Genomic DNA, 22,529 nt, shown 5'->3' with positions numbered 1-22,529 from the left:
CTTATCTTTCTTTGTCACATATCTACAACCAAGAACTTCTTCCAAAATGAAGCTGTCTTCCTTCCTCTACACCGCCTCGCTGGTCGCGGCCATTCCCACCGCCATCGAGCCCCGCCAGGCTGCCGACAGCATCAACAAGCTGATCAAGAACAAGGGCAAGCTTTACTACGGAACCATCACCGACCCCAACCTGCTCGGCGTCGCAAAGGACACCGCCATCATCAAGGCCAACTTTGGCGCCGTCACCCCCGAGAACTCGGGCAAGTGGGACGCCACCGAGCCCAGCCAGGGCAAGTTCAACTTCGGTAGCTTCGACCAGGTCGTCAACTTTGCCCAGCAGAATGGCCTCAAGGTCCGAGGTCACACTCTGGTCTGGCACTCCCAGCTCCCTCAGTGGGTTAAGAACATCAACGACAAGGCTACTCTGACCAAGGTCATTGAGAACCACGTCACCCAAGTCGTTGGACGCTACAAGGGCAAGATCTACGCCTGGGTATGTTTTCTTCACTCTGTCTTCTTAGAAATCGCTTTGCTAACATGTTCAGGATGTCGTCAACGAGATCTTCGAGTGGGACGGTACCCTCCGAAAGGACTCTCACTTCAACAACGTCTTCGGCAACGACGACTACGTTGGCATTGCCTTCCGCGCCGCCCGCAAGGCTGACCCTAACGCCAAGCTGTACATCAATGACTACAGCCTCGACTCCGGCAGCGCCTCCAAGGTCACCAAGGGTATGGTTCCCTCCGTCAAGAAGTGGCTCAGCCAGGGTGTTCCCGTCGACGGTATTGGCTCTCAGACTCACCTTGACCCCGGTGCCGCTGGCCAAATCCAGGGTGCTCTCACTGCCCTCGCCAACTCTGGTGTCAAGGAGGTTGCCATCACTGAGCTCGACATTCGCACTGCCCCCAACGACTACGCTACCGTCACCAAGGCCTGCCTCAACGTCCCCAAGTGCATTGGTATCACCGTCTGGGGTGTCTCTGACAAGAACTCTTGGCGCAAGGAGCACGACAGTCTTCTGTTCGATGCTAACTACAACCCCAAGGCTGCTTACACTGCCGTCGTCAACGCTCTCCGCTAAATGTGGCTTGCGTGACAGGATCAGATCTCTGGTCTTGAGGGGGAGCATCGTTGCAGTTGCTTTTGGTCATCACCGTATTCTTCTTTTATAACTCTGTATATAGTTGTTTGTTTGTACAAAATCTCAACTAATGGTAACTTCTTGGTCGGTTATTGGAAGATAGCTGGGCTAGTAGTCAATACATATCCTTACCATTACATTTCTGTCCTCTGTGATTCAGTTGCCCTCGATGTCTTTATTCATGTAGTATAATGCACTTTGGACAAGATCAGTGAGTGAGATGAGATAAAAGTTGTATGTGTATAACTAGTCGTTCAGATGAGAGTTCCCCAACGGTGCCTAGGTACAGTGACATTAATGACGCCGGTAGCTGAAGATGACTTGGCCCGTCCGCCAAGATCTTGTGGTGACAACGGACGAGAAAGTTATGGCAGAAAGGGTCTGTTTCTTAATCGCGGTATCCAATCAGCAAGTATTCGACAATCTGCCCCGGAGCTGCAGTGCCTCCACGATTCGGAAGCTAGATGAAGAGCCGGAAACATGATGTTCTGATCTAATGGGGAAGATTGCATACTTGGCGTTCTGGGAATTTGCGGGGATATGCATCCTCATATGGGTCAGCGAGTCTGGGCGTTGGGGTTTCAGATCAGAACGACAGGCGGCTTGTTCACAGTGACGATCGCTGGAGCCGGTATGCATCGCTCGTATATCCCTCTCTGCACTCATCAGACCAAACTTAGTTTGACCCTCTATCTCACTACTTTCCGTTATCTCTTCTAGCCACTTCAGCCACAAACTCTACTTTCTCAAACACTCCCGACACATCTCGAGAAACTTGATAGGCAGCGACGCCAACAGACGAAATAACTCGCTCGAGAAAATGACGATGTTCTCGCCAAGACATCTTCGACACTCCCTTCCTCCAAACACCTTCCAAGAAAGCCTTAGCCTGCACATTTAAGCATGATTTTAAGCGTCGTTACCCCGCCTGCCAAGAGGATCTTGGCGTGGAGGAGGAGCGGATTAAAGTTCTTCGAGAACAACGCTATCCAATGGATTTCTGGTATTAGAATCCCCGCATTGCTTTTACGGGCGCAAAGAAGATGATGGCTGAGAAAATACGGTATTTTTCGGGTTGACGTCAGCGAGTGAGATGCAGTGGAACCTTGATGTTGGGGAGGATTGTAAATGCATGATGGAATGGTGACATTGGGAACCCGGATGAGGCTGTGTATAAAGAGAGAGATCACCCTCACATTGTATCATGGTCATCTGCCAACCAATTACCACCAAAACAATAACACCATCATTAACATGGATGCTCGTCACTCTTTAGGCAAGCGGCATAAAGACCTTGGGGCTCTTGATGAGGTCGAGGAGGTCCTCAAGACAGCTCCCCAAGCACGCGACTACTCAGGTGCACATGAAAAGACTGACCCGCGTGAGATCGCCCTCGTGCGAAAGCTCGATTGGTGGATCATGCCTATTCTCTGGCTGATGTACTGGCTCAATTACCTCGTCAGTTTCTCCATCAGGCGTCTTTTCGTGTATGCTGACCATCCCAGGACCGAAATGCCATCGCCCTCGCTCGTCTCAACACCATCGAAAAGGACCTCAACCTCACCGGTTCTCAATATCAGACCTGCGTCTCGATCCTCTTTGCAGGTTATGTCATTGTTGGTATTCCAGCGAATATGGTCGTTACTCGCGTTCGACCGAGCATCTGGATGGCGTCTTGTATGACGGTCTGGGCCATCATCAGTGGCTTGACAGCGTTGAGTCGTAACTATACCGGTTTGCTGCTGACGCGCTTCTTCTTGGGCATTACTGAGGCGCCGTATTATCCTGGTGCACTGTATATCCTTGCAAGATTCTACACTCGCAAGGAGCTTGCGACTCGCATCTCCATTCTGTATACCGGAAATATTCTTGCCACGGCGTTTGCAGGCTTGATCGCCCTCGGGATCTTCGAGATGGACGGAATGGTATGCCGTCAACCCCATCACTTGACTTCTCTTAACATTAACATTACAGGCCAATCTCGCCGGCTGGCAATGGCTCTTCATCATCCAAGGCGCTGTTACCCTCCTAGTCGCACTCATCGGCTTCTTCGTCCTCCCCGACGAGCCCCTCACAACACACTGGTTGACTGAGCAAGAACGTCAACTAGCCCACGAGCGAACCCAGCGCGACACCGTAGGAAATGCCGGCGAGTCAACAAGCTTCTCTGGCATTCGTGAAGCGGCGAAAGATCCCAAGGTTTGGCTTTTCGTCGTCATGCAGCATTGTCATCTTGGTGCGAATGGCTTCAAGAACTTCTTTCCGACTGCTGTCAAGACGCTGGGATTCAATCAGACTATCACCCTGGTTTTGACATGTCCCCCTTATTTGATTGCGGGAGCAATTTCGATTGCTTGGTCGTGGTCTTCTGGACGGTTTAATGAGCGGACTTGGTAAGTTCATCCACGTTGACGATTATGTTGGTGCTGACTCTGTAGGCATATCACCATTGCAAAGGCTGTCGCGGTCTTTGGCTTCATTCTTGGTTGTGCGACGCTCAATACGGGTGCTCGATACTGTAGGTTCCAAAACTTATCAAGTTATTAACATCAACACTAACAAATGTAGTCGCAATGTGCGTCTTTTCGATCGGTACATACGCAGTCAACAGTATCATTCTTGGCTGGGTCTCTGCCACTTGCTCCCAAACCAAAGAGAAGAAAGCTTGCTCACTCGCCATCGTCAATTGTATCGCCGTCGCTTCGTTCATCTGGACTCCATACATGTGGCCTTCTTCGGACGAACCTCGCTACACCATGGCCATGTCTTCAAGCGCTGCATTGAGTGTCGCGACTGCAATTGGTGCGTGGGGAATGAGGTTTTGGCTCATGCAGGAGAATAAGAAGATCAGGCGGTCTGAGAACGAGTCGACACTGTACTACGCTTATTAAGGTGAGCGTGATCGTTTCAGCAGCCAAGCTTAAGCTCTCTGTCTCGGCTTACCAGAAATCGGCAAGGCAAGGGTCACATTGTATACATGTCACGCGGAATTGCCGTAACAAGTTGCTAAATGTCGTACATTTGGTGTCGAACTTCGTAACTAGCGATGTGACCCTTCCCAATAGAAGCAATATGTCTAGCATTGTACCAAATTCTGTCCATGATGAAAGTAAATCAGCTCTTCTTCGCGTAGTTCCGAGGTCCAGATTTCCCACCACTATTGTCAATCCTCAAAAATAATGGCAATTTTGCCCAGTGCATGCCTATTCTGCGTTAAATCTGCTATTTTTTTGGTGCCTTTTAGGCTCCAACGTGGATTGTCCACCACTCCTATCGATTTCGTAGTCCAGAGAATTTCTTCTGCACCGTGTAGAATGATTTTAAGTTGCGGATGCGAAACACTCCCCGGGCCCTGTGGGTGACCCACGAAATCAGTGTAAAAGACCGCCGGGAAACTCGAAGTCTCGGTTCAGCTCACTCATATTACACTCCGTGACTGTCATCTCGCCCTCACCAGGCTTTTTGCTGCCCCGGAAGAAAAAGGGATAGTCATGAGTGATACAAATCTGCTCCAGCTGGGGAACTGCTCGAGAGATGTGGAGGATCAGTCTCGTGTACCACGCTGCCACTTGTTCGTGACTGAGAGGCTCCCTGGTGGACGATGTCCAATCTTCGCGCATAAGACGATTACACATCGTGTCCTGGTCGAGAGGGAAGGCGAAACGAACTAGCTTGGGCATTTCGTTCAACTTCGATGTGATGTTGTCTACAGCTCTGAGCTATCGGACAGTGTCAGCAAGATCCATCCCACGAAATTGATTACACTCTACTTACAAGCTTCGTCAGGTCACGTCGCGATACGAAGTGACACCGCAGAAAGTACTCCTCTTTCGTAAAAACTTCAGAAAGGATGAGCCACTCCAGTTGCTTGAAGTCTTGGCTGATCGCTGGCAGGATATCCCACGCAGCGTTATTGTACAACTCCCCCTGCTCCATCCGGTATCGGCAAACGATCCACAGCCGTTTCAGCTGCGGGTGCCGATTCCTTAACATGTCGTACTTTTCTGACCTGCAACGCATGGTGATGTACACAGACTCCAAGGTCTGCGGTTTACAGCCACGAGTCATGGCATTGACAGTCATGAGATCCGCGTGATCTAACGAGAGCGTTTTCAGGGGTGTCCAGCTGCATGTGTCGCCAACAAGATTGACAAAAGATGCTTTCTGCAATCGCGATGACTGGGCGAAGAAGAGTAATACATTCTGTAGCTGGGTCGCTCGGCGACAGAAGTCGCCCAGAATGCCGAAAGCACCAGGGAGAGAAGGGATTTCCCCTTCCCCGTCGTCTTGAATGAGTCGGAAAGTGACGGTCCTGCAATCGGGTTAGTGGTACTTCGTGGGTGACCCAGCACGGTGCAAATCCTACTCAACGTATTCGTAGACTGGACCAGAAGTAGGCTCTCGCTTCTCCTTGAGAAAGGATACAAGCTGGTAGGCAATCTGAGTCGCACTGCCACTGAAGAAGACTTCTCGTAGCAGAGTAGGGAGGAACTTTCGCCGAATTCGCTTTGAAAGCGTCGTGACGGACTTCAGATCCTCTCGATCTAGCTGTTCAAGGAGGGACGGGAGGATGCGCTTTGGCATCCGCTCAAGAATCGACGCAGGGATAAATTCATTCATGTCGATATCCATGATTGCGATGAATTTCTTGCGGATGGGTGGCTGTGGAAGAGGTTGCGCTTGGTTGGAGGAAGAATACCGTTGTAGAAAGAGAAGTGAGATACTGGCTTGAGCAGCAAATTGGTTGAAAGGTAGGTGCAGAGCCAAAGGTGAAGATGGATGGAGAAAAGGTGAAGGTGACAAGTGCTCGAGATGCGTGAGGCTCAAGTGAGATCACTCTTTTAAATAGTGAGTCGAGAGAAGATGCACCTTGAATTGGGTGGGTCGATGAATCACTGCCAAACACTGGCACACCACTTGGGAGACCTACCACTCAGGTTATGCGAAAGGCGACATAGTTTCCCACGGCCCAGTTTCAATCCGAAAGAAGCGAGCATTGTGTTTCAATTTCAATGTTCTGTGTAGATATTGTGCACCAGAGCCAAACTCAACCCAAAGAAGCATAACCTTGATATGTCTTGTTCAGCCCATAGCCCATATTACCAAGCCTTGTCTAGGTTTATAACTTTCCCGTAGTGAGGTACTCGATATTATTATAATTCCTGTCATTCTTGTGATTCCCTTGCATGTCCTTGTATTGAGAGCTCGATACTCTGTCATCCAACAGCCTGCAATCTCCCTCCATTACTCACATGCCTTCTTTGTCAGTATCAGATTAATGTCCTGATCTTACATTCTGAGGTATTGATGGTGGTCGAGCAACAGGTTCATCGCCACATCGAAACTACTGCTGCCGTGGAAATGCCAATCTTCTCTCTGGACAATAATCATTCAGTCATTCCCAAGCCGGATTGAACAAGTCTTTTAGCACGCCGGTACCCGGATCAACGTCAGAGCTGTTACCGCGCTGCCTAAGCTGGAACGGTTGGGGTCCGTCGTTGTATACAAATTCTTCGACCTCCTTGTCAACACAAATATATCGGCCACAGTACGATAGATAACAAAAGATCTTGGCTAAAATCTTGATCCTTCCCTCAAGAGGTCGGTGTTTCCAATCGAGCTTATCGCGGATATCTTCCATTAAGCTTATATAGTGGCCGTCACCTTCCATAAAAGTGAGAAAGCTCAGCTCAACAGTTTGCACTGTTGGCGGCAACTTTGACAGGAAAGTGATAAGATCTGATTTTGCTACCAGTACGTTTGATAGCCCGAAGTGCGTGAGCTGCTGCCATCGGTCGATGGGAAAGACGTCGAATAGCGACGTGTATTTATACATGTCAATTGTCAAAGAATGCCGATTCGTGGCAAAGTCCGTATGGAAACTAAAATGCCTCATATCGGTTGCTCCACAAAGGGCATCGTGTAGGTATCCTTTGTCATATATCTCATATTTTTCGGCGAGATAGAAACCAACAAGAAGTGAATGAAGCTTCTGGAAACCGGGACGTCTTACTATGTCGCAGAAATTGTCGTATTCTTCCGTTCCTCGGTTCAGGGCGAAGTGATTGATGCCAGTATTCAGCTGATAAGCGTCAAGCATCAGTTCCGTAACGTTGTGCTTCTCTTCAGCTAGGACCTTTGTGACGATTCGAAAACCATGCCATAAGCTCTTGTCTTCCTCCACAGCGTCGTCGCCATCCCAAGGCGAGGTCACTGCCCATTGATATCCCGGCAAGGGTTTGGGCTATCCCAGGGGTATAGGATAGATGCATCCATATGTAAAAGATCTAGTCATGGGTGTTCTGTACAGAGGCTCAAAGAGATATCCGTGAGCAGCAGGTGTGACGACCACTCTCTCCAGGTTCGGGAATTGTCGAAGAATGTAGCGAAAGATATCCTCATCTGTCTTTGACGCTATGATATCTCTCTGTTAACGTTCCAGGAGATTTTAGTACTCAAATGAGTCCTGGTATGGTATTTCATTATCCAACTGGTGTTGTTTCGACGAATCATAAGGTCGTGAGAACGTGTCCCCATACGATCTTTAGCGGCTTTTATACTACTCTTGCAGCCACGAACAAACCAGGCAAAGCTTTCTTGGGCTTCGGCGGCTATCTCCTCAGGGAATTGTTCGTCGCTCTCGTCGGAGTACTCGTGGAACAGATCTCCGTCGCCTCCGGAAGGGAGCAAAGTGGCATCGTACCAAATGATCTGTTCTACACCCAGTCGATAGGTCTCATTCGTGGCAATGGCATGGGCTACATACATATTGAGAAGATCGGGCGATATAAAAACGCAACTGATCTGCAGCTAGCATTTTTGACCGAGAAGAGGGCTGGCGAGTCGAAGATTCTTGATGTCGCTGTTTGGCAGAAGATCACAAATTGCACCAAGTAACTCATTAGTTAAACACTCAACAGTCGAGATCTTCAGGGCTGCGTCTTTTTTATTCATGGCCATGTGTTCATAGGGCTCAAGTGAAAGATGTTGATGATGTCGAATCACGGAACAAATTTGCGGAGGGCAAGGCTCTCCGTTTAGCTATCAGTATCATGTAATCTGGCTGTTGGTTCGTACCCATCGTCTCTGAACTCCGAGCATTATCCTCACGAATGATGCTTACTACTCTCGACCGGAAGCGAGCCATCCTCGTAGACATGTTCCTCAACCCCCTCGCTCGGGCATACGCAGCTGGCGCTTGGGCTACTGGAGTGACCTCGATCGTGGTCAGGCTTGAACAACACTCAAACGCATACAGTAAATCCTTTTCATAAGTATGCGTCGCCGTCTATCTGCAAAAAATGAGCATAAGGCTGAAGAAGCTAACCTTTGGGAGACCAATAATGAGAAGAATATGCCGTGAGGAATCCGTATCGTGTCACGGGTTCTGGCCGAGGCTGACGGTTGTTAGATCACCGAACTGGCCACCGAACCGGTGCTGGATATCAACAAAATTTGGTCGGTATACTGGCCTTGACAAGGAAGTTCGTGCGTATATCGTGGCGACAGGCCCCCGCCTTTCGGAGTTTATGGGAGACGCGTGGGAAAGACATTCAGTGTGATGAGTTTGATGAGGACTTTATGATTGGTGGTGCTTCAATGGTTCCAACGGATCCTTTTGTATTAATTTACATAGCATATGCACATAAAGCCCGCTTTCCGTCCTATTGTGATGCCTGTTGGTGTGCGTTAACCGCTGAGATAACGGAACATCATTCAGACACAAATCATCTCTACTTGTAGAGACGGCTAGCTCTTCCAAGATCATTCCAGAATTCACACTGCCTTCCCCGACCTCTATCCTCCTCGACAACAGTAAAGTTTCCAGGGTTCACCAAAAGCTGCTTTGCATACGCACTTCCCTTCTCACCCGCCTTGTACTGCGGCCACTCCACAGTTCCATCCAACCTTTTCTTGTTAGGATCACCTGTCAAGACGAAGCTATTGATATAGTGGTAGTAAATTCGCGCAGTCTCAGGATAAGGCACATGGGGATCATTCCAGATGTATGCAGCATCAGAGGCGTGGGGAATTCCTTTCCAGGACTGCGCAACCAATGGAAAGTCAGGAGTGTTGAAATGAAGACTCCAGGTGGGAATTCCTGCGCTGGATGTAGTGATGGCGGTGTGGCGGCTCATGCAGATGTACGCCATGTCGGACCATGCAGCTGAGATGCGGTTGTACTGAGTGCTGTTCGGGGATCCAGCCCATGGGGAGTCAGGGTATGCTACCGGGTCTGGGTACAGTTCGTTGATGAGAGCGAGGTCTGTGATGTTGAGACCAGGACTGATTCGGTGCCAGAATTGAACAAAGTCATCGTTGGTTTCTAGGTTACCGGGAGTGTAGTATTTTCCTTCATTGGAGGTATAGGTCGTGATGATAGGGAGATGGTGGAACGTGCCCTCTTCTTCACTCTTTGATCCCGCTTTCTCGATCAATGGGCCTCCAATTGACGGCTGCCAAGGCCAGTTCAGTTGATCTTTAGCATCCTCGTATGCCTTTGCTGAGTATTCCCTGATCTTTTGTGCAGACGCGCTGCGCAGGCAACCCATTTGCTCCTTGTCGCTCACGTCGGTGGAGCAGTTGATATACTTCATCAGGCCTGCGAAGTCTTTCTTGTATCTGGGATAGTCGACACCTGGGAACGATCGAGCTGTCGCTGAACCAGATTGGAGAATCGCACGCGCGAAGAGAGGCTTGTTCTTACCAGAGTCGTAATTATGAAAGTAGTGAAATGCCGTGGAGTGTGCACCAGCTGATAAGCCTCCAAGCGTGATTTGTCGAGGGTCTCCTCCGAATGAACTCAAGTGTTTCTGCAGGAACTGCAAGAAGAAGCGCTGGTCCTGCAGACCAAGATTCAGGAGTCCCTCACGCTCGAACAGCTTGCTGGGTAAGAATCCGAACGCATTGAGGCGGTAGTTGAACGAAACAACAACAACCGGATCAGAAGAAGATGCAACGAAAGAAGCGCCATCGAAATCTCGTCCTGAGAATGATGCAAAACCACCGCCGTGGATCCAAACCAGCGTTGGTAGTTTCTTGCTGAGCGGCACGCCAGGTGTACGGAAGACATTGAAGTTCAAGCACGCTTCGTCTTGTTCGTCTGGGTTAGGATACATGAGATCCTGCAAGCAGACTGATCCGTATTTTGTAGCATTTTGCACGCCCTTGAGAGATTGAGGTTGGGACTGCAGAGGGCGGAAGCGTCTGTCGCCTACGGGTTGTTCGGCATAGTCAATTCCGAGCCAGGCGTTGACGGGTTGAGGAAGGTTGTCTCCAAGCAAGGTCTTGGAGATGTTTGTACCAGCGAATGTACCATAGCCTTGAAGAGTGACTTGTGGTATAGAAGAATTCGCTGCAGCTAGGAACGAGAAGAAAAGAGACCCTAGCAGAACGGCTGGAGACATGAGAGAGTACATTGTGTCTGAGAGTGTCGAGTTATCGAGCTGATGCTCCATGATTTGTTGTAAACTCATCGTCTCTTAAATACTCAATCCAGTTGTGCTGGAGTTCGGTATAGTAGAGTGTCGTTTGTAGTGTTTGAGTCGGTTTTGGTCTCGGGCCATGAATCTGGATGCCGAAGCGGAATAAGGTTGAAGCTACCCCGCAGCAGCGTTGACGTTTCGCCTGAACTTGACAAAGTGGGACAAGGTTGTAAAGATGGAATAGATAAGATTGCCGAGCTGGCCATTCATCTTGAAGAACATGTATCTCGCAAGCGATAGATATGAAATAGTTCATGCATGTCTCTCTAGAAATTACTGCTTACGGCAATATGATCTGCAGGAACCTGAGCAGCCTGCCAGGTGATGCCTGTTGATATCAATATCAATCTTGAATTGAGAAAGATCAGTTCTTGGCTGAGAAAAGAAATATGTCCCTGTATGCCTACAAGCAGTTAGTTTTTATGAGAGGTTGGTATGACTTGTAACGGTATTGGCCAGCTAACCGACGGCTGCATCTCACAGCACTGCTCCAGTGACGTATCTGAAGTTACTGTCATCATAAAACATTCAGCTATCTCTTCGGCGATCAGAACATCCTCCAGTGGCTTGCATTTGCTTCACAGTAGTTGCACTCGAGATAGGGCCAGATTGAGAAGCCATATCAATGGTTGTAATGCTCTTGGTATTGAAGTATCCTGAAGATCAACAATCGGAAAGCTTCCGGCGGAAGGGCTTTCCGACTCTTGGAAACTCGGTCAGAGGTTGCGAAGACTAATGTCGCTGTTGTCAAGAGGGTGTTTCCTTGGAGACAGCAAGGCAATTATCCTCCAAGCCAAGAAACCCCATCGAAAAGTGAAAATTCCAAAACGATTGCCAAGCCAGTAGCTGATCATGGCCTTGAGACTGCATCTTAGTTAGTGATCCTGAATTCGATACATGTCATGTTGACTTAGCAATGCTTTCTTGCATGGTCAAATTGACTCTCAACTCAACAATGGGCTTGATTTAGGTGCCGACATTGTCCACTACAACTGTCCTAACCATACGAGGCAAGGAGAAGATGATCCTGTTGCCATAAATGAAGCCACGGGGGTCGCCTACAAGAACGGTCCCCGGCCTGAGACTTTTTTCAAGGTCCAGTCGCACTATTTCCAGCAAACTAATTATATCATATATTCAATAGTGATGTCGACGGCGATGCTATTGAACTTAGGGTCAGTGGTATTGTACCTATTTCATCTCAAAGACGTGCCTGGCTTTCCTCGTATATCAACCCATCAAGGCTCATCCGTCAACGCCTTAGCGCGTCGTTTTCTAACCCCCATTATTTGGTGGGTTTTCCAGATGCAAGGAATGAGCACGCGTAAAATCTGCGTGAGGCGCGTGATGTGAACATCAGCTGTCAGGTCTACCAACTCCAAATAACACTCTCGTAAAGTCAGTTCAGACGGTATAGCGCAAAATCTGCAGTTATTTTCTCTACCTAGACTAACAGTTATCTTATAAGCTCTCTGAGACGAGTGCGGACTGCAGCTTTCTGGGTCGTGACACCTAACAGATCAATTGACGAAATTGGGTAGCAAGCACCTGGACACGAGCCACAGTTCGCCAGGAAGGCTGTTGAGTAAAATCTCGGTTGTTTGTTCCTTGGTCCTAATTATAGATGTGAAATATCGGTAGCATAATCCACAAATAATTGTATCTAAATTTGTAAATCAACATGGTGATCCTTGTCCTGAATTAATGAGATCAGTTAAGTCAGCCCTATCGGTATCCCTTGTCTTATCGATACCGATAAGGAACAGGCACCCTTTACAGAGTGAGGAGTGCAGCTCTGACGTTTTGGTGATTTAGCATAGCATTAGTCGAATGGCGGTCGGCAACCGCATACTCACGGTGTAAAGCCTGGTTTCAGGTCACGATAACGAATTCGACGCCCTTTGTCATGTCTCTGGTGGTCACGCGTGGCTACAAATTAAGCCAACGCTGGGTCGTTATCAGAGAACCCCGCTTACCCTGTACACTCACCTCATCGTTCTTTAGCCTAGTTTTCGACATTAAGATTAGATAAAACAGGTATTTCCCTTATCTAAACTATTTGATCTAATTTTTCTTTTATTAAAAAAAGGCTTACCTTGTAATATTTTCTCAAGGGTATGGCTCAGATGGGTTCGAAAGTTTATCATGGTTGCTACCTTGGTGTCCCGTCAATGATTTGCGGCGCCGGCGGGCATCAGGGATGAATAATGTTCCATCCCTAACGCCGCTTAATTCACCATAATTGGCGTAGCCCCAGATCTCCACAGTCGGGCCTGCCTCGGCAAAAGAGGTGACGAACCGGCTAGACGTGGAGTTTCTGCTACTTTGCCCGATTTGGAATGTGAGCCCGGCAATCAAAGGCGTCAAGATGCGGATCAACGCGGGGATGTCATCGACGCCCTGATTCTTGTAGATATATAAAGACATTTCATTCTTCAACACCTCTTCAATTCTCATCATAGACATAGACGACATTTACACACAAGATGACACATACAAAGGAGGCAACTGTCCCCCTCGGGGAGTACCTCTTTACCCGTCTCAAGCAACTCGAGATCGGCTCTATCTTCGGCGTTCCAGGCGATTATAACCTCAGATTGCTGGACTACATCAAACCAACTGGCATCAACTGGATCGGAAACTGCAATGAGCTCAACGCCGCCTACTCCGCAGATGGTTACTCTCGTATTCAAGGTCTCAGTGCTGTGATCACTACTTTCGGCGTAGGCGAACTCTCAGCGATCAATGGCATCGCCGGTGCTTACTCTGAACGAGCACCAGTCATCCACATCGTCGGTGCACCATCAAGAACCCTCCAGAGTGCAAGGGCCTTGGTGCATCATACTTTCATAGACGGAGAGTATGGAAGGTTCGCAGAGATGCATCGACATGTTACAGCTGCGCAGACGTGTTTGACGGATGTACAGACTGCAGCTGATAAGATCGACTGGATCATTGAGCAAGCCATGATCCATCAGCGACCAGTTTATCTGCAGATCCCTGATGATCTGGTTTCGATGCAGGTCTCGACGGCGAATTTTGAGAAGAGACCTGTTATTCGCCCTGCGCCGTCTACTGCTGAGATCAGCGCGGAGACCGTTGATAAGATCTTGCAGCGTATCTACTCTGCTTCCAAGCCTCTCCTCTATGTTGACGGCGAGAGTCGTAGTATCGGTGCTATTGACGAGATCAATAAGCTCATTAACACTACCAACTGGCCAACCTGGACAACAGCATTTGGAAAAGGTCTGATCAGCGAGGAGTTGCCCAATGTTCATGGCGTATACCTGGCCAACGCCGAAGATAAAAAGTCCCTCGACTATTTCAAGTCTTCTGATCTTATCTTGTTTTTCGGTCCACACATGAGCAACATTAACACTGAGATCTTCAAGACGATGCCGCAGGAGAGTGTGACTGTTTCGTTCTCGCCTGGTCAGATCAAGATCGCTGGCCAGGTCATTCGGGACGTGGACCCTCGACAGTATCTTGAAAGGATCGTCAGCCAACTTGACTCTTCTAAACTTGCCAAGATTGAGAGTCCTGCCATCGCGGCGAAGGCGCCAGCTGAGCCTTCACCATCGGATGCTCTCAACCAAGCTCAATTCTATCACTACGTGAACCCCATGTTCCGACGTGGCGATATTGTTCTGACCGAAACTGGTACCGCTGCGACTGGCGGAAAGGCTTTTAAGCTGCCCCAAGACTGTCGCTACTTCACATGCGTGACATGGCTATCGATCGGGTACATGCTCCCCGCCACACTCGGTGCAGCGCTAGCCCAACGGGACGTGAACGGTTCGCAGCGAGCAGTTTTGTTCATCGGCGACGGAAGTCTACAAATGACTGCCCAAGAGATCAGCACAATGATCAAGCAAAAGCTCAACGTAATCATATTCGTCATCAACAACAACGGATATACAATTGAGCGGGCCATTCACGGAAGGAATGCGGATTACAACAACATTTCGCCGTGGAACCACCAACATGCCCTTGGGTTGTTTGGATTGAGCCAAGAAGAGGCATCGAAGCGATATTTCTCAGCAAAGACATTTGCGGAATTGAGGACAGCGATGGACTCGAAAGTGGTGCAGGATAGCGAGGGAGTCACGATGATTGAAGTCTTCATGGGCCAGGAAGACTGCACTGGCGAGTTGAAGGAATTGCTGGACAGCCAAATGGCGCGGGAAGAGAGCCAGTAGATTGATCAGTGGAGCAGATACGGTCGGAATATATCTGACTGAATCATCAAGTTCTAGTCAGCTTACCCGTGTCAGCTCAGTACGCCACAGCGTGTCTGACCCAATCATGAAGTTTGAGACTTTTACATCCAATCGTTCGTAAACGCTCTCCCGCCGGTGATTTATCCGTCCAGTTCAGGAGCCGGTAATACCAGATGAAACTCAAAAACGCTAGTCTTGTTCGGATAAGCCGGCAGACCCAATATTCCAGCAAAGTTCTGTAGCTTGAGTCTGTAGTGATGATGTCGTAGTGGAGGTGCTAGCTACACGACAAGGTTAAATTGCTTGACCTAAATAAAGTAGAAGATCACTGTTTACGAGGGTCAATTTAAAGCATGAGAATCATGAGGCTGACAAGAACCAAGATTTGACTTCTCTTTTTAACCACAAATCAAGGATGCATAAATCATCAGCTGGGCGCTAAGTGTGAGTCGAGCTAGCGCAGGTACTGCACGGTACGGTTTAGTCTAGCGCAGGGGGAAGGGGTTGAGATGACTCGTCGTATAGCTCACGGGTTAATCCCTGCCGGTTGTCGCCCGCCTCCTCGGCGAGCCGTATAGCGAGGGCCAATGGGATTGGCGAGGAGAGGCCGAGTTCCGGACCCATTAAGGTGGTAAATTACCTCTTCGTATTGAAAACCTGTTCTGTTGCTGTAAATAAACACGAGCTTTTGTGTGGTTCCTGATCCCCGCAATTTGCTAGACGGGAGTGGACTTTCTCCTCTGGGTCTGGGCATCGATCGGTTTCGGCATCGGTAGTAACGTTCACTTCAGCTGAGGCGAAGACAGCTTTATAAACCCCCATCCCCTTCCGACTTGTACACTTCCTTTCTTCTCATCCCATCCACGACAAGAACACTCTCGTTTACAGTCCAACTTTTTCGTGCTCAATAAACACTTACACTCGCTTAAGCTTATTCCAGCACCAAACCGTCAAAATGGGTTTCATCAAGTCTGCCTCCATTGCCAGCGTCCTCATCGGCGCTGCCACCGCCTCTCCCCACTATGCTCCTCCCTCCAACGAGACCGTCAAGTACACCACTGAGGTCGTCACTCACCTGACCACCTACTGCCCTGAGGCCACCACTCTCACCTACGGCGAGAAGACCTACACCATCACTGAGGCCACCACCCTCACCATCGAGGACTGCTCTTGCACCATCACCAAGCCCGTTGCTACCGGCACTGGCTATGCTGCTCCTCCCAAGCCCACTCACGCCAAGGACTGCGCTGAGATGTGCTCTGACAAGTACGATGACTGCCGTGTCGCCCCCAACGCCAACATGGCTACCTGCGCTGCTGAGTACGCTGCCTGCTTGAACTACAACCCCTGGGAGAGCGGCAAGTTCGTCAAGCCTACCTCTTGCCACGCCGGTGGAAAGCCCACTGCTGTCTACACCACCGAGGTTGTCACCGCTGTCACCACCTACTGCCCTGAGGCCACCACCCTCACCTACGGCAACAAGACCATCCCCGTCACTGCTCCCGGCACTGTCACCGTCCCTGACTGCCACTTCACCACCACCAAGCCCATTGTCCCTACCGGCTACGCTCCCCCCAAGCCTTCTTCTCCCGCTGAGAACAAGGGCTGTGCTGAGAAGTGCTCCGACGCCTACAACAAGTGCCGCACCGGTGCTGATGCCAACATGTCTTACTGCGCTGCTACCTACGCTGAGTGCCTTGGCTACTCTCCCTTCAACGGTGAGGGTTCTCTCGTCACCCCCACTGCTTGCTCTGTCGCTCCTGTTGCCACCAAGCCTGCTACCGCTCCCGCCTACAACCCTCCTGCCGGTACCAAGCCCGCTGGTGCTCCTCCTGCTACTACCCCCACTCACGTCGTCACTGCTGGTGCCGCCCAGGTTGTCCCTGCCGGTATCATTGCCGTCGTTGGTGCTCTTGCCATGCTCTAAATGGTTGATGGTGTGATTGTTGGAGATAGGAGGTGGATGGTGGACTTTTAACTTCATCCATATATAATAATTTGTGCTAGATCTACCGCATATACGCTTATAGACAATTGAAATACGATTTGGTGCTTTGAACATTTCTCTTCCCCGTGATCTCCTGAACTCAGGTGTTGCATTCCCTTCTACTTGAATTATCGAAACTTCTAAGTCATCATAGCCATGACAGTAGCCATAATCAGTTGTGCCTTGTACATAACGAGTCTTTGCCTGTGAATTTCAGGCCGGGCATCCAGGTCAATGAGAATATCAAGGTGACAGTTGCATCATCCATGGCGGTGTTCGGAACTCCACAACCAACACAGATCTGTACTCAGCTCCATCCGCCTCGTCTCAACTCCACAGTAAGCTCATGATCTCTGGCGAGACATTGTCCACCAATCAAAACTGGTGGCTTCCGTAGCTCAGTTGGTTAGAGCGTCGTACTAATACTTCAACCCGAGTATCCGGTAATGCGAAGGTCTCAGGTTCAAGCCCTGGCGGGAGCAATCCCAACGCCATCCAGTTCTTCTCTTTGCCGTATTTGATGTCTTGTATTGAGGTTCTGTCGAGATTGGATGAGCCTGAGTTGTTGGAGTTGAGGCTTTGTCGCTGTTATGCAATTGGACGAATTGGGAGAAAGGTGGGGCATTTCTTTTATGCACATTCACCATTAGCTGACAGACACTAACGAGCAGCATCTGACTGGGGATAAATGAGTAAGAAATGATATTGTCTGTTCGAGGAAGCAGTCAATTGACCCAATTCATTCGAGATGCATTCGTATCAAGGCGATTTGACTTGATATGTGACGCTGAAATCACTATTATGCAGTAACTGCATGACCCCACCTCGGTGGAGTTGACTACATGACTTATGCTGTTATGCATTATCAACCTCCACCTCAATGACTCCCCGATCAAGCTTTGAACACTGACTTACCTTGCATGCAACTCATACCTTTAAACTGACATATATATTTTATCCGTATTTCAGGTTATCTAGACAGACAAAAAAGACTAACACCCAGAGCCGTAGTGAACTTGCGTGGGGTATCACTCCATTCTCACAACATGATCCACCATTCTGTACTCTCCCAGACCATTACATCCTCATATAAATACAGTATATGCTTTGAAAAGGTCAAAATATCCATGTAAGTGGATCCGAAACACCATCATCAAGAAAATCGTCGACCATCTGTCAATGTCAGCACTGATCAATCGCCTCAAGCAACGCACTCACCAGTGAATCCCAGTCATTCATAAAGCCAAGATCAATTTCCTGCAAATCTTGAATCTCTGTACCGTCAGGTTGTAATTGAGCCAAGAACGATTCAAACACTACTAATGCATCTTGCATCGCCTCTTCACCAGCTTTGATTATGAACTCAACGATCTCAGATTCAGATAAATGTTGCATGATGCCCATGATCTGTGCCCTCAATATCGACAGCATGAGATAGCCTTTGATGTTGGTCTCGCCCGCTTCGATGGTTCGCAAGTTCCATGATTTCGAGTCCTCCATGACTTTCAACAAGTCTGGTCGTACTGGTGCCAGGGAAAAGCTGTCGTCCTCTTGGACCGTGCTCCTCAGTTCGAGGACGAGTAAGATGCTGGACTGCCATGCTGAGAGTCGAAAGAACCCAGAGCTGCATGTGACGAGACGCGCGAACTGTCGTTTGTCTGGAGAGGTTACCATGTTGGCATTGTCTGAGAATATAGTGGACCACATTCTGAAAGCTGACTCGACCGTCATCTTCCGCGAGAAGGCGTAGCTCGGTTCTTGCAAAGAGAGTCCATAGTATGGAAAGTGAAGTGCACAGAAATACCGGCGCACGATGAAGTCACCTACAGACAGCTCAAACTCCGTTGCTGAGTTTTGGCCCCTTTTGCAGTCCTTCAAAAACCGATTGGCTTCCTTGTATGAAGCTTTCAGTTCTGCATCAAGACGCAGTGTCTCTTGATACGAGTCACCGGATTTGAGATTGTTGAGTAACTTGACAACTTTGAGACGAGTACCAAACGTCAATCGCAATACCCTCGCTGTCGAAACTTGGGTGAAGACGCTGTTCGGTCTGGAAGTCGCACCATTTACCATAATTTCGTCATCGTCAAAATTCCCGGGCGGCTCAGTATCGAACTCTTCTTCTGTAATCATTGGCGGTCCTCCAGACGAGAGACTTGACTGCAGGCAGAGTTCCAGTATCGTATTCCAAAGCCTTCGTCGCATCTCACAAGCCATTGTCGTAGTTTTCGATAAAAGTGCGGGATCTCTGTGCAGACCCATCGACACAGCGGTCCTGAGGAGCGATCCGCAGGCGATCCAGGGCGATTCGCCTCCCACAGAGACCATCTCCCGGGCAAGAACAAGCAGAATGTTTGTTTGAAGAAATTGGATACCGAGCCTGGATTTGAACTCTGGCTCTGATATCCACGTCTGAACTTCGTATATCCATTGAACGGCCGAGGCTCGTAACGAGAAATTGCCATCGTAGGTCGTCGCGCCCAGCGCAAGCACCAGTTTGAGTTGAGCCACAAAGTCCCTGTCTGACTCAACATCAGAGGTCCACAGAGCATCATACTTGTTCCTAAATGTCGGTACGTGAAGTACACGATACACCTTCTCTATACCTTCCAGGTAACACTCGATGAGACTGTCGCAAACAGCCTTGGATGCCAATTCCGTGGTGAGTGGTGTCGGCCATGCTGGTGCACGTAGTGCTTTTATGCGCTTTGCCATAGTCTTGCACTTCTGGACTCCGATAACAAGACCTGAAGTCTCACTCGCGTACTGGTCAATTGCTTCTATGATGTCTCGAAGCTATTCCTTGTTAGCATTTGCGACGAATTGAAGTTTCGCGCCTTACCAATGGTAATCCACAGACAAAATGGCTCTGCCCGAAGAACCGCGACTTGTGAGAGATGGCTCGAGGTGTTGCTAATGCGCCGGCATGTTGTCTTTGAGAATGCAGGTGAAATGTTCCGCCTAATCTTGAAGTCGAGGTTTCAAGTGTTGAGGCTGGCGTTGAGAGATGAGATTGCAATGGTGTTGCAGTGGCTGAGGATAGTTGACTCTCGAGCTGACGCACTCTGCTTCGCAGCATGTCGAGTTCCTGAACAGACGATTGACTGACCGGTGTCGGCGCACCTGTTGAAGAGCTCGCTGCTGCTGTACTCACGCCGGGTAATGCAGAGTTTGCGCTTGCGACAAGATCTTCAGGCGTTGGCAGTGAGAAAAATGCATTGAAATCTCCCCCGATCTCGGCGATATGATCTTGACTTGCGGTGCTTCTTTCAGCTGGAGGAGGATTCTCGTAGACGCAATCGCCCTTTCTTGCGCGCATGCAATTGCTACACGGCGATCCGCGATTACAGCGCATCTTGCGCTTCCGACAAAGATTGCATGACCTGCGAGAACATTAGCCATACTTTATAATGTAATCGGAGATGGAGTTGGTACACAGCTGGTCTTCGTCGGCGACGCACAGGTTCCATTTTGGCGGTATTTGATGATGTTGCTTTGCAAGAAGGACTTGGGATGCGGAGAATTGTGTAATTCAGGTGATGAGAAGTGCGCTTTTGGTACTAATGGTTCTCCATTTGCCGGTTTAGGGCCTAATTCCGAGTCCGACCCCGACTCCGTTAGATGGTGATTGGTCAATTGTCTTGTAAGCATGAGAGAAGCTAGGAGCAACTTGATCCCTTGATTGTCATGCTCAATATAAAAGGAGTGAGCTACCTGAAAACACGACGAGGGAATCTTCCATATCATTAACGTATTCTATTCAAGAGTCTCTTACCTAAACACCATTTCAACACCATTTTCGCTGTTCCTAGTCATGGCCGATCAGGACAACTTCATCAGGCTTCAGGACCAGGCACTTTCTGATTCCGGTAACAATATGGACCAAGAAGAGAAGACAGTATCAGGTGACCCTCTTGATCTTTCGCCTGCTCCTGATGGAGGTCTCCAGGCATGGCTGGTAGCAGCTGGATCAGCTTGTATCTTCTTCTCATGTCTTGGTTTCGCCAACTCGTTCGGAGTTCTACAAGAATACTACATGACTCACCAACTTCAAGGACATTCAGAAGATGCAATAGCCTGGATTGGATCCATCTCGACCTTTATTCAGTTCGCTGTTGGAGCTTTGAGTGGTCCCATGTTTGATCGTTATGGATCTTGGGTATGTTTTCAACGCATCATGAGACGATTGAGGCTAACTGTTTCACAGGTCCTTCGCCCAGCCGCCGTTACGTACGTATTCGCGACCATGATGACGAGCCTGTGTACTGAATACTGGCATTTCATGCTTGCTCAAGGTATTCTCATGGGCACTGCAATGGCTTTCCTCCAGATCCCCGCTTTCGCTGCCGTTTCCCAATACTTTGACAAGAAAAGAGCCGCTGCTTTCGGGATAGCCGTCTCAGGCTCCTCTATCGGCGGAGTTGTCTTTCCGATCGCATTGTCAAAGATGTTGAACGACTCTTCTCTTGGCTTCGGCTGGTCCATCCGCATCATGGGCTTCGTCATGATACCTATCATGTCCTTCTCATGCATGGCAGTCAGACCCCGGCTGCCAAGCAGAAAGACGTCGTTCTTTCTTGCTGAGCCTTTCAAAGATCCTTTGTATTTGCTTGTCATAGGATCCCTATTCTTTCTCTTCATCGGCATGTTTGCTCCGCTCTTCTTCATCCCGACTTATGCAGTCTCACGAGGCGTGAACCCCACGCTGGCGTCATATCTACTCGCCATCACGAACGCTGCGTCAACCTTTGGTCGCATCATCCCGGGAGTTCTGGCAGACAAATATGGCCGTCTGAACATGTACTCTCTCGGAGGACTGTGCACCGGGGTTGTTATTCTCTGTATGAACGAAGCAAAGTCCACAGCAGCCTTGGTGGTTTATGCTCTGGTTTTTGGTTTCTGCTCTGGAACAATCATCTCCGGCGTGTCAGCAGCCTTCACTCTCGTATCAAAGGACCCGAGAAACAACGGGACTTATATGGGAATGGGACTGGCTGTGAGCTCTCTTGCAGCTTTGATCGGTCCGCCTGTCAACGGTGTTCTTGTGAGCAAGTATGGGGGTTTCCTGCAGGTCTCTGTTTTCAGTGGTGTCATGTGCTTATTTGGTGGATGCCTAGCTACTGTGGCCAAGATGTGGACAGAGAAGGGGATCCTTGGTAGGATCTGACCTAGCTCTGGTATCAGTGTGGTATCCTCATTGGAGCATACCTGCGGTACTTCAAGAGCTGTATTATACTCTACAAAACACGGCTTGTTAATATGTCTGGGAAATGATCATCATGATCTTCTTGTTGCTGCTCGCTTTTATCGGTAGTTTCACCACATGGCCTGACAGCGGCGTAACTCGACCGATTAGTATTGTCGGTTTCTTAAGAGTCCCTCCTCAGATAAAAAATGCAACTTGATTTCTCCATTAAAATCTGTACTAATCTCCTCTGCTCTACATAACAGGATGATCTCGACTGTTCATGTATCAACCTATCTGGTAACATGTAGCCAACCAAACACGGCCACCGTGTAGCGTGTTTCCGAACCATTCTATGTCTTTGAGAGTGAAATTATCTTGTAGGCGGTGGACCTGGGCTAAGATCGGGGGTTTACGGGACTCATGCAAAGCAAGATGCCTAACGCCAACTTGCTGTCTGAAATGAGGAGATAGATCTTTTGAAGGAAGCTATAGATGCGAATTAGTGAA

At 49.0% G+C, this 22,529-nt stretch overlaps 9 protein-coding genes and 1 non-coding gene; 6 read left to right on the top strand and 4 right to left on the bottom strand.

Moving 5' to 3' along the window:
• Positions 1–46: 46 nt before the first annotated feature.
• FFUJ_12620 (related to endo-1,4-beta-xylanase) lies at positions 47–1,082 on the top strand (the record flags this gene model as incomplete). XM_023582248.1 has 2 exons in its annotated part: positions 47–493; positions 546–1,082. 2 exons carry the CDS (start codon positions 47–49, stop codon positions 1,080–1,082), a joined length of 984 nt encoding a protein of 327 aa, XP_023434806.1.
• A 1,314-nt stretch (positions 1,083–2,396) lies between these two features.
• Positions 2,397–4,033, top strand: FFUJ_12619 (related to putative tartrate transporter; the record flags this gene model as incomplete). XM_023582247.1 has 5 exons in its annotated part: positions 2,397–2,600; positions 2,648–3,067; positions 3,117–3,535; positions 3,581–3,660; positions 3,711–4,033. 5 exons carry the CDS (start codon positions 2,397–2,399, stop codon positions 4,031–4,033), a joined length of 1,446 nt encoding a protein of 481 aa, XP_023434805.1.
• Positions 4,034–4,513: 480 nt separating this feature from the next.
• FFUJ_12618 (uncharacterized protein) lies at positions 4,514–5,774 on the bottom strand (the record flags this gene model as incomplete). XM_023582246.1 has 3 exons in its annotated part: positions 4,514–4,861; positions 4,917–5,454; positions 5,509–5,774. The coding sequence occupies 3 exons, from the start codon at positions 5,772–5,774 to the stop codon at positions 4,514–4,516; spliced, it is 1,152 nt and encodes a 383-aa protein (XP_023434804.1).
• A 763-nt stretch (positions 5,775–6,537) lies between these two features.
• On the bottom strand, positions 6,538–7,910 carry FFUJ_12617 (uncharacterized protein; the record flags this gene model as incomplete). XM_023582245.1 has 2 exons in its annotated part: positions 6,538–7,386; positions 7,722–7,910. The coding sequence occupies 2 exons, from the start codon at positions 7,908–7,910 to the stop codon at positions 6,538–6,540; spliced, it is 1,038 nt and encodes a 345-aa protein (XP_023434803.1).
• A 965-nt stretch (positions 7,911–8,875) lies between these two features.
• FFUJ_12616 (related to triacylglycerol lipase II precursor) lies at positions 8,876–10,600 on the bottom strand (the record flags this gene model as incomplete). Its single annotated transcript, XM_023582244.1, has 1 exon — positions 8,876–10,600. The coding sequence occupies one exon, from the start codon at positions 10,598–10,600 to the stop codon at positions 8,876–8,878; it is 1,725 nt and encodes a 574-aa protein (XP_023434802.1).
• Positions 10,601–13,113: 2,513 nt separating this feature from the next.
• On the top strand, positions 13,114–14,826 carry FFUJ_12615 (related to pyruvate decarboxylase; the record flags this gene model as incomplete). The annotated part of the gene is made up of 1 exon (XM_023582243.1): positions 13,114–14,826. One exon carries the CDS (start codon positions 13,114–13,116, stop codon positions 14,824–14,826), a length of 1,713 nt encoding a protein of 570 aa, XP_023434801.1.
• A 976-nt stretch (positions 14,827–15,802) lies between these two features.
• FFUJ_14405 (related to cell wall glycoprotein) lies at positions 15,803–16,774 on the top strand (the record flags this gene model as incomplete). XM_023582242.1 has 2 exons in its annotated part: positions 15,803–16,399; positions 16,451–16,774. 2 exons carry the CDS (start codon positions 15,803–15,805, stop codon positions 16,772–16,774), a joined length of 921 nt encoding a protein of 306 aa, XP_023434800.1.
• Positions 16,775–17,220: 446 nt separating this feature from the next.
• On the top strand, positions 17,221–17,315 carry tRNA. The gene has a single exon. It is a non-coding gene (tRNA).
• Positions 17,316–17,950: 635 nt separating this feature from the next.
• FFUJ_12614 (uncharacterized protein) lies at positions 17,951–20,304 on the bottom strand (the record flags this gene model as incomplete). XM_023582241.1 has 4 exons in its annotated part: positions 17,951–18,007; positions 18,053–19,630; positions 19,677–20,217; positions 20,270–20,304. The coding sequence occupies 4 exons, from the start codon at positions 20,302–20,304 to the stop codon at positions 17,951–17,953; spliced, it is 2,211 nt and encodes a 736-aa protein (XP_023434799.1).
• A 344-nt stretch (positions 20,305–20,648) lies between these two features.
• On the top strand, positions 20,649–22,001 carry FFUJ_12613 (related to monocarboxylate transporter; the record flags this gene model as incomplete). XM_023582240.1 has 2 exons in its annotated part: positions 20,649–20,993; positions 21,042–22,001. The coding sequence occupies 2 exons, from the start codon at positions 20,649–20,651 to the stop codon at positions 21,999–22,001; spliced, it is 1,305 nt and encodes a 434-aa protein (XP_023434798.1).
• Positions 22,002–22,529: the final 528 nt, after the last annotated feature.

Source organism: Fusarium fujikuroi, chromosome FFUJ_chr08, assembly GCF_900079805.1.
Source record: "Fusarium fujikuroi IMI 58289 draft genome, chromosome FFUJ_chr08".
NCBI lineage: Eukaryota > Fungi > Ascomycota > Sordariomycetes > Hypocreales > Nectriaceae > Fusarium > Fusarium fujikuroi.
This window is presented reverse-complemented; position numbering and strand designations above follow the sequence as displayed.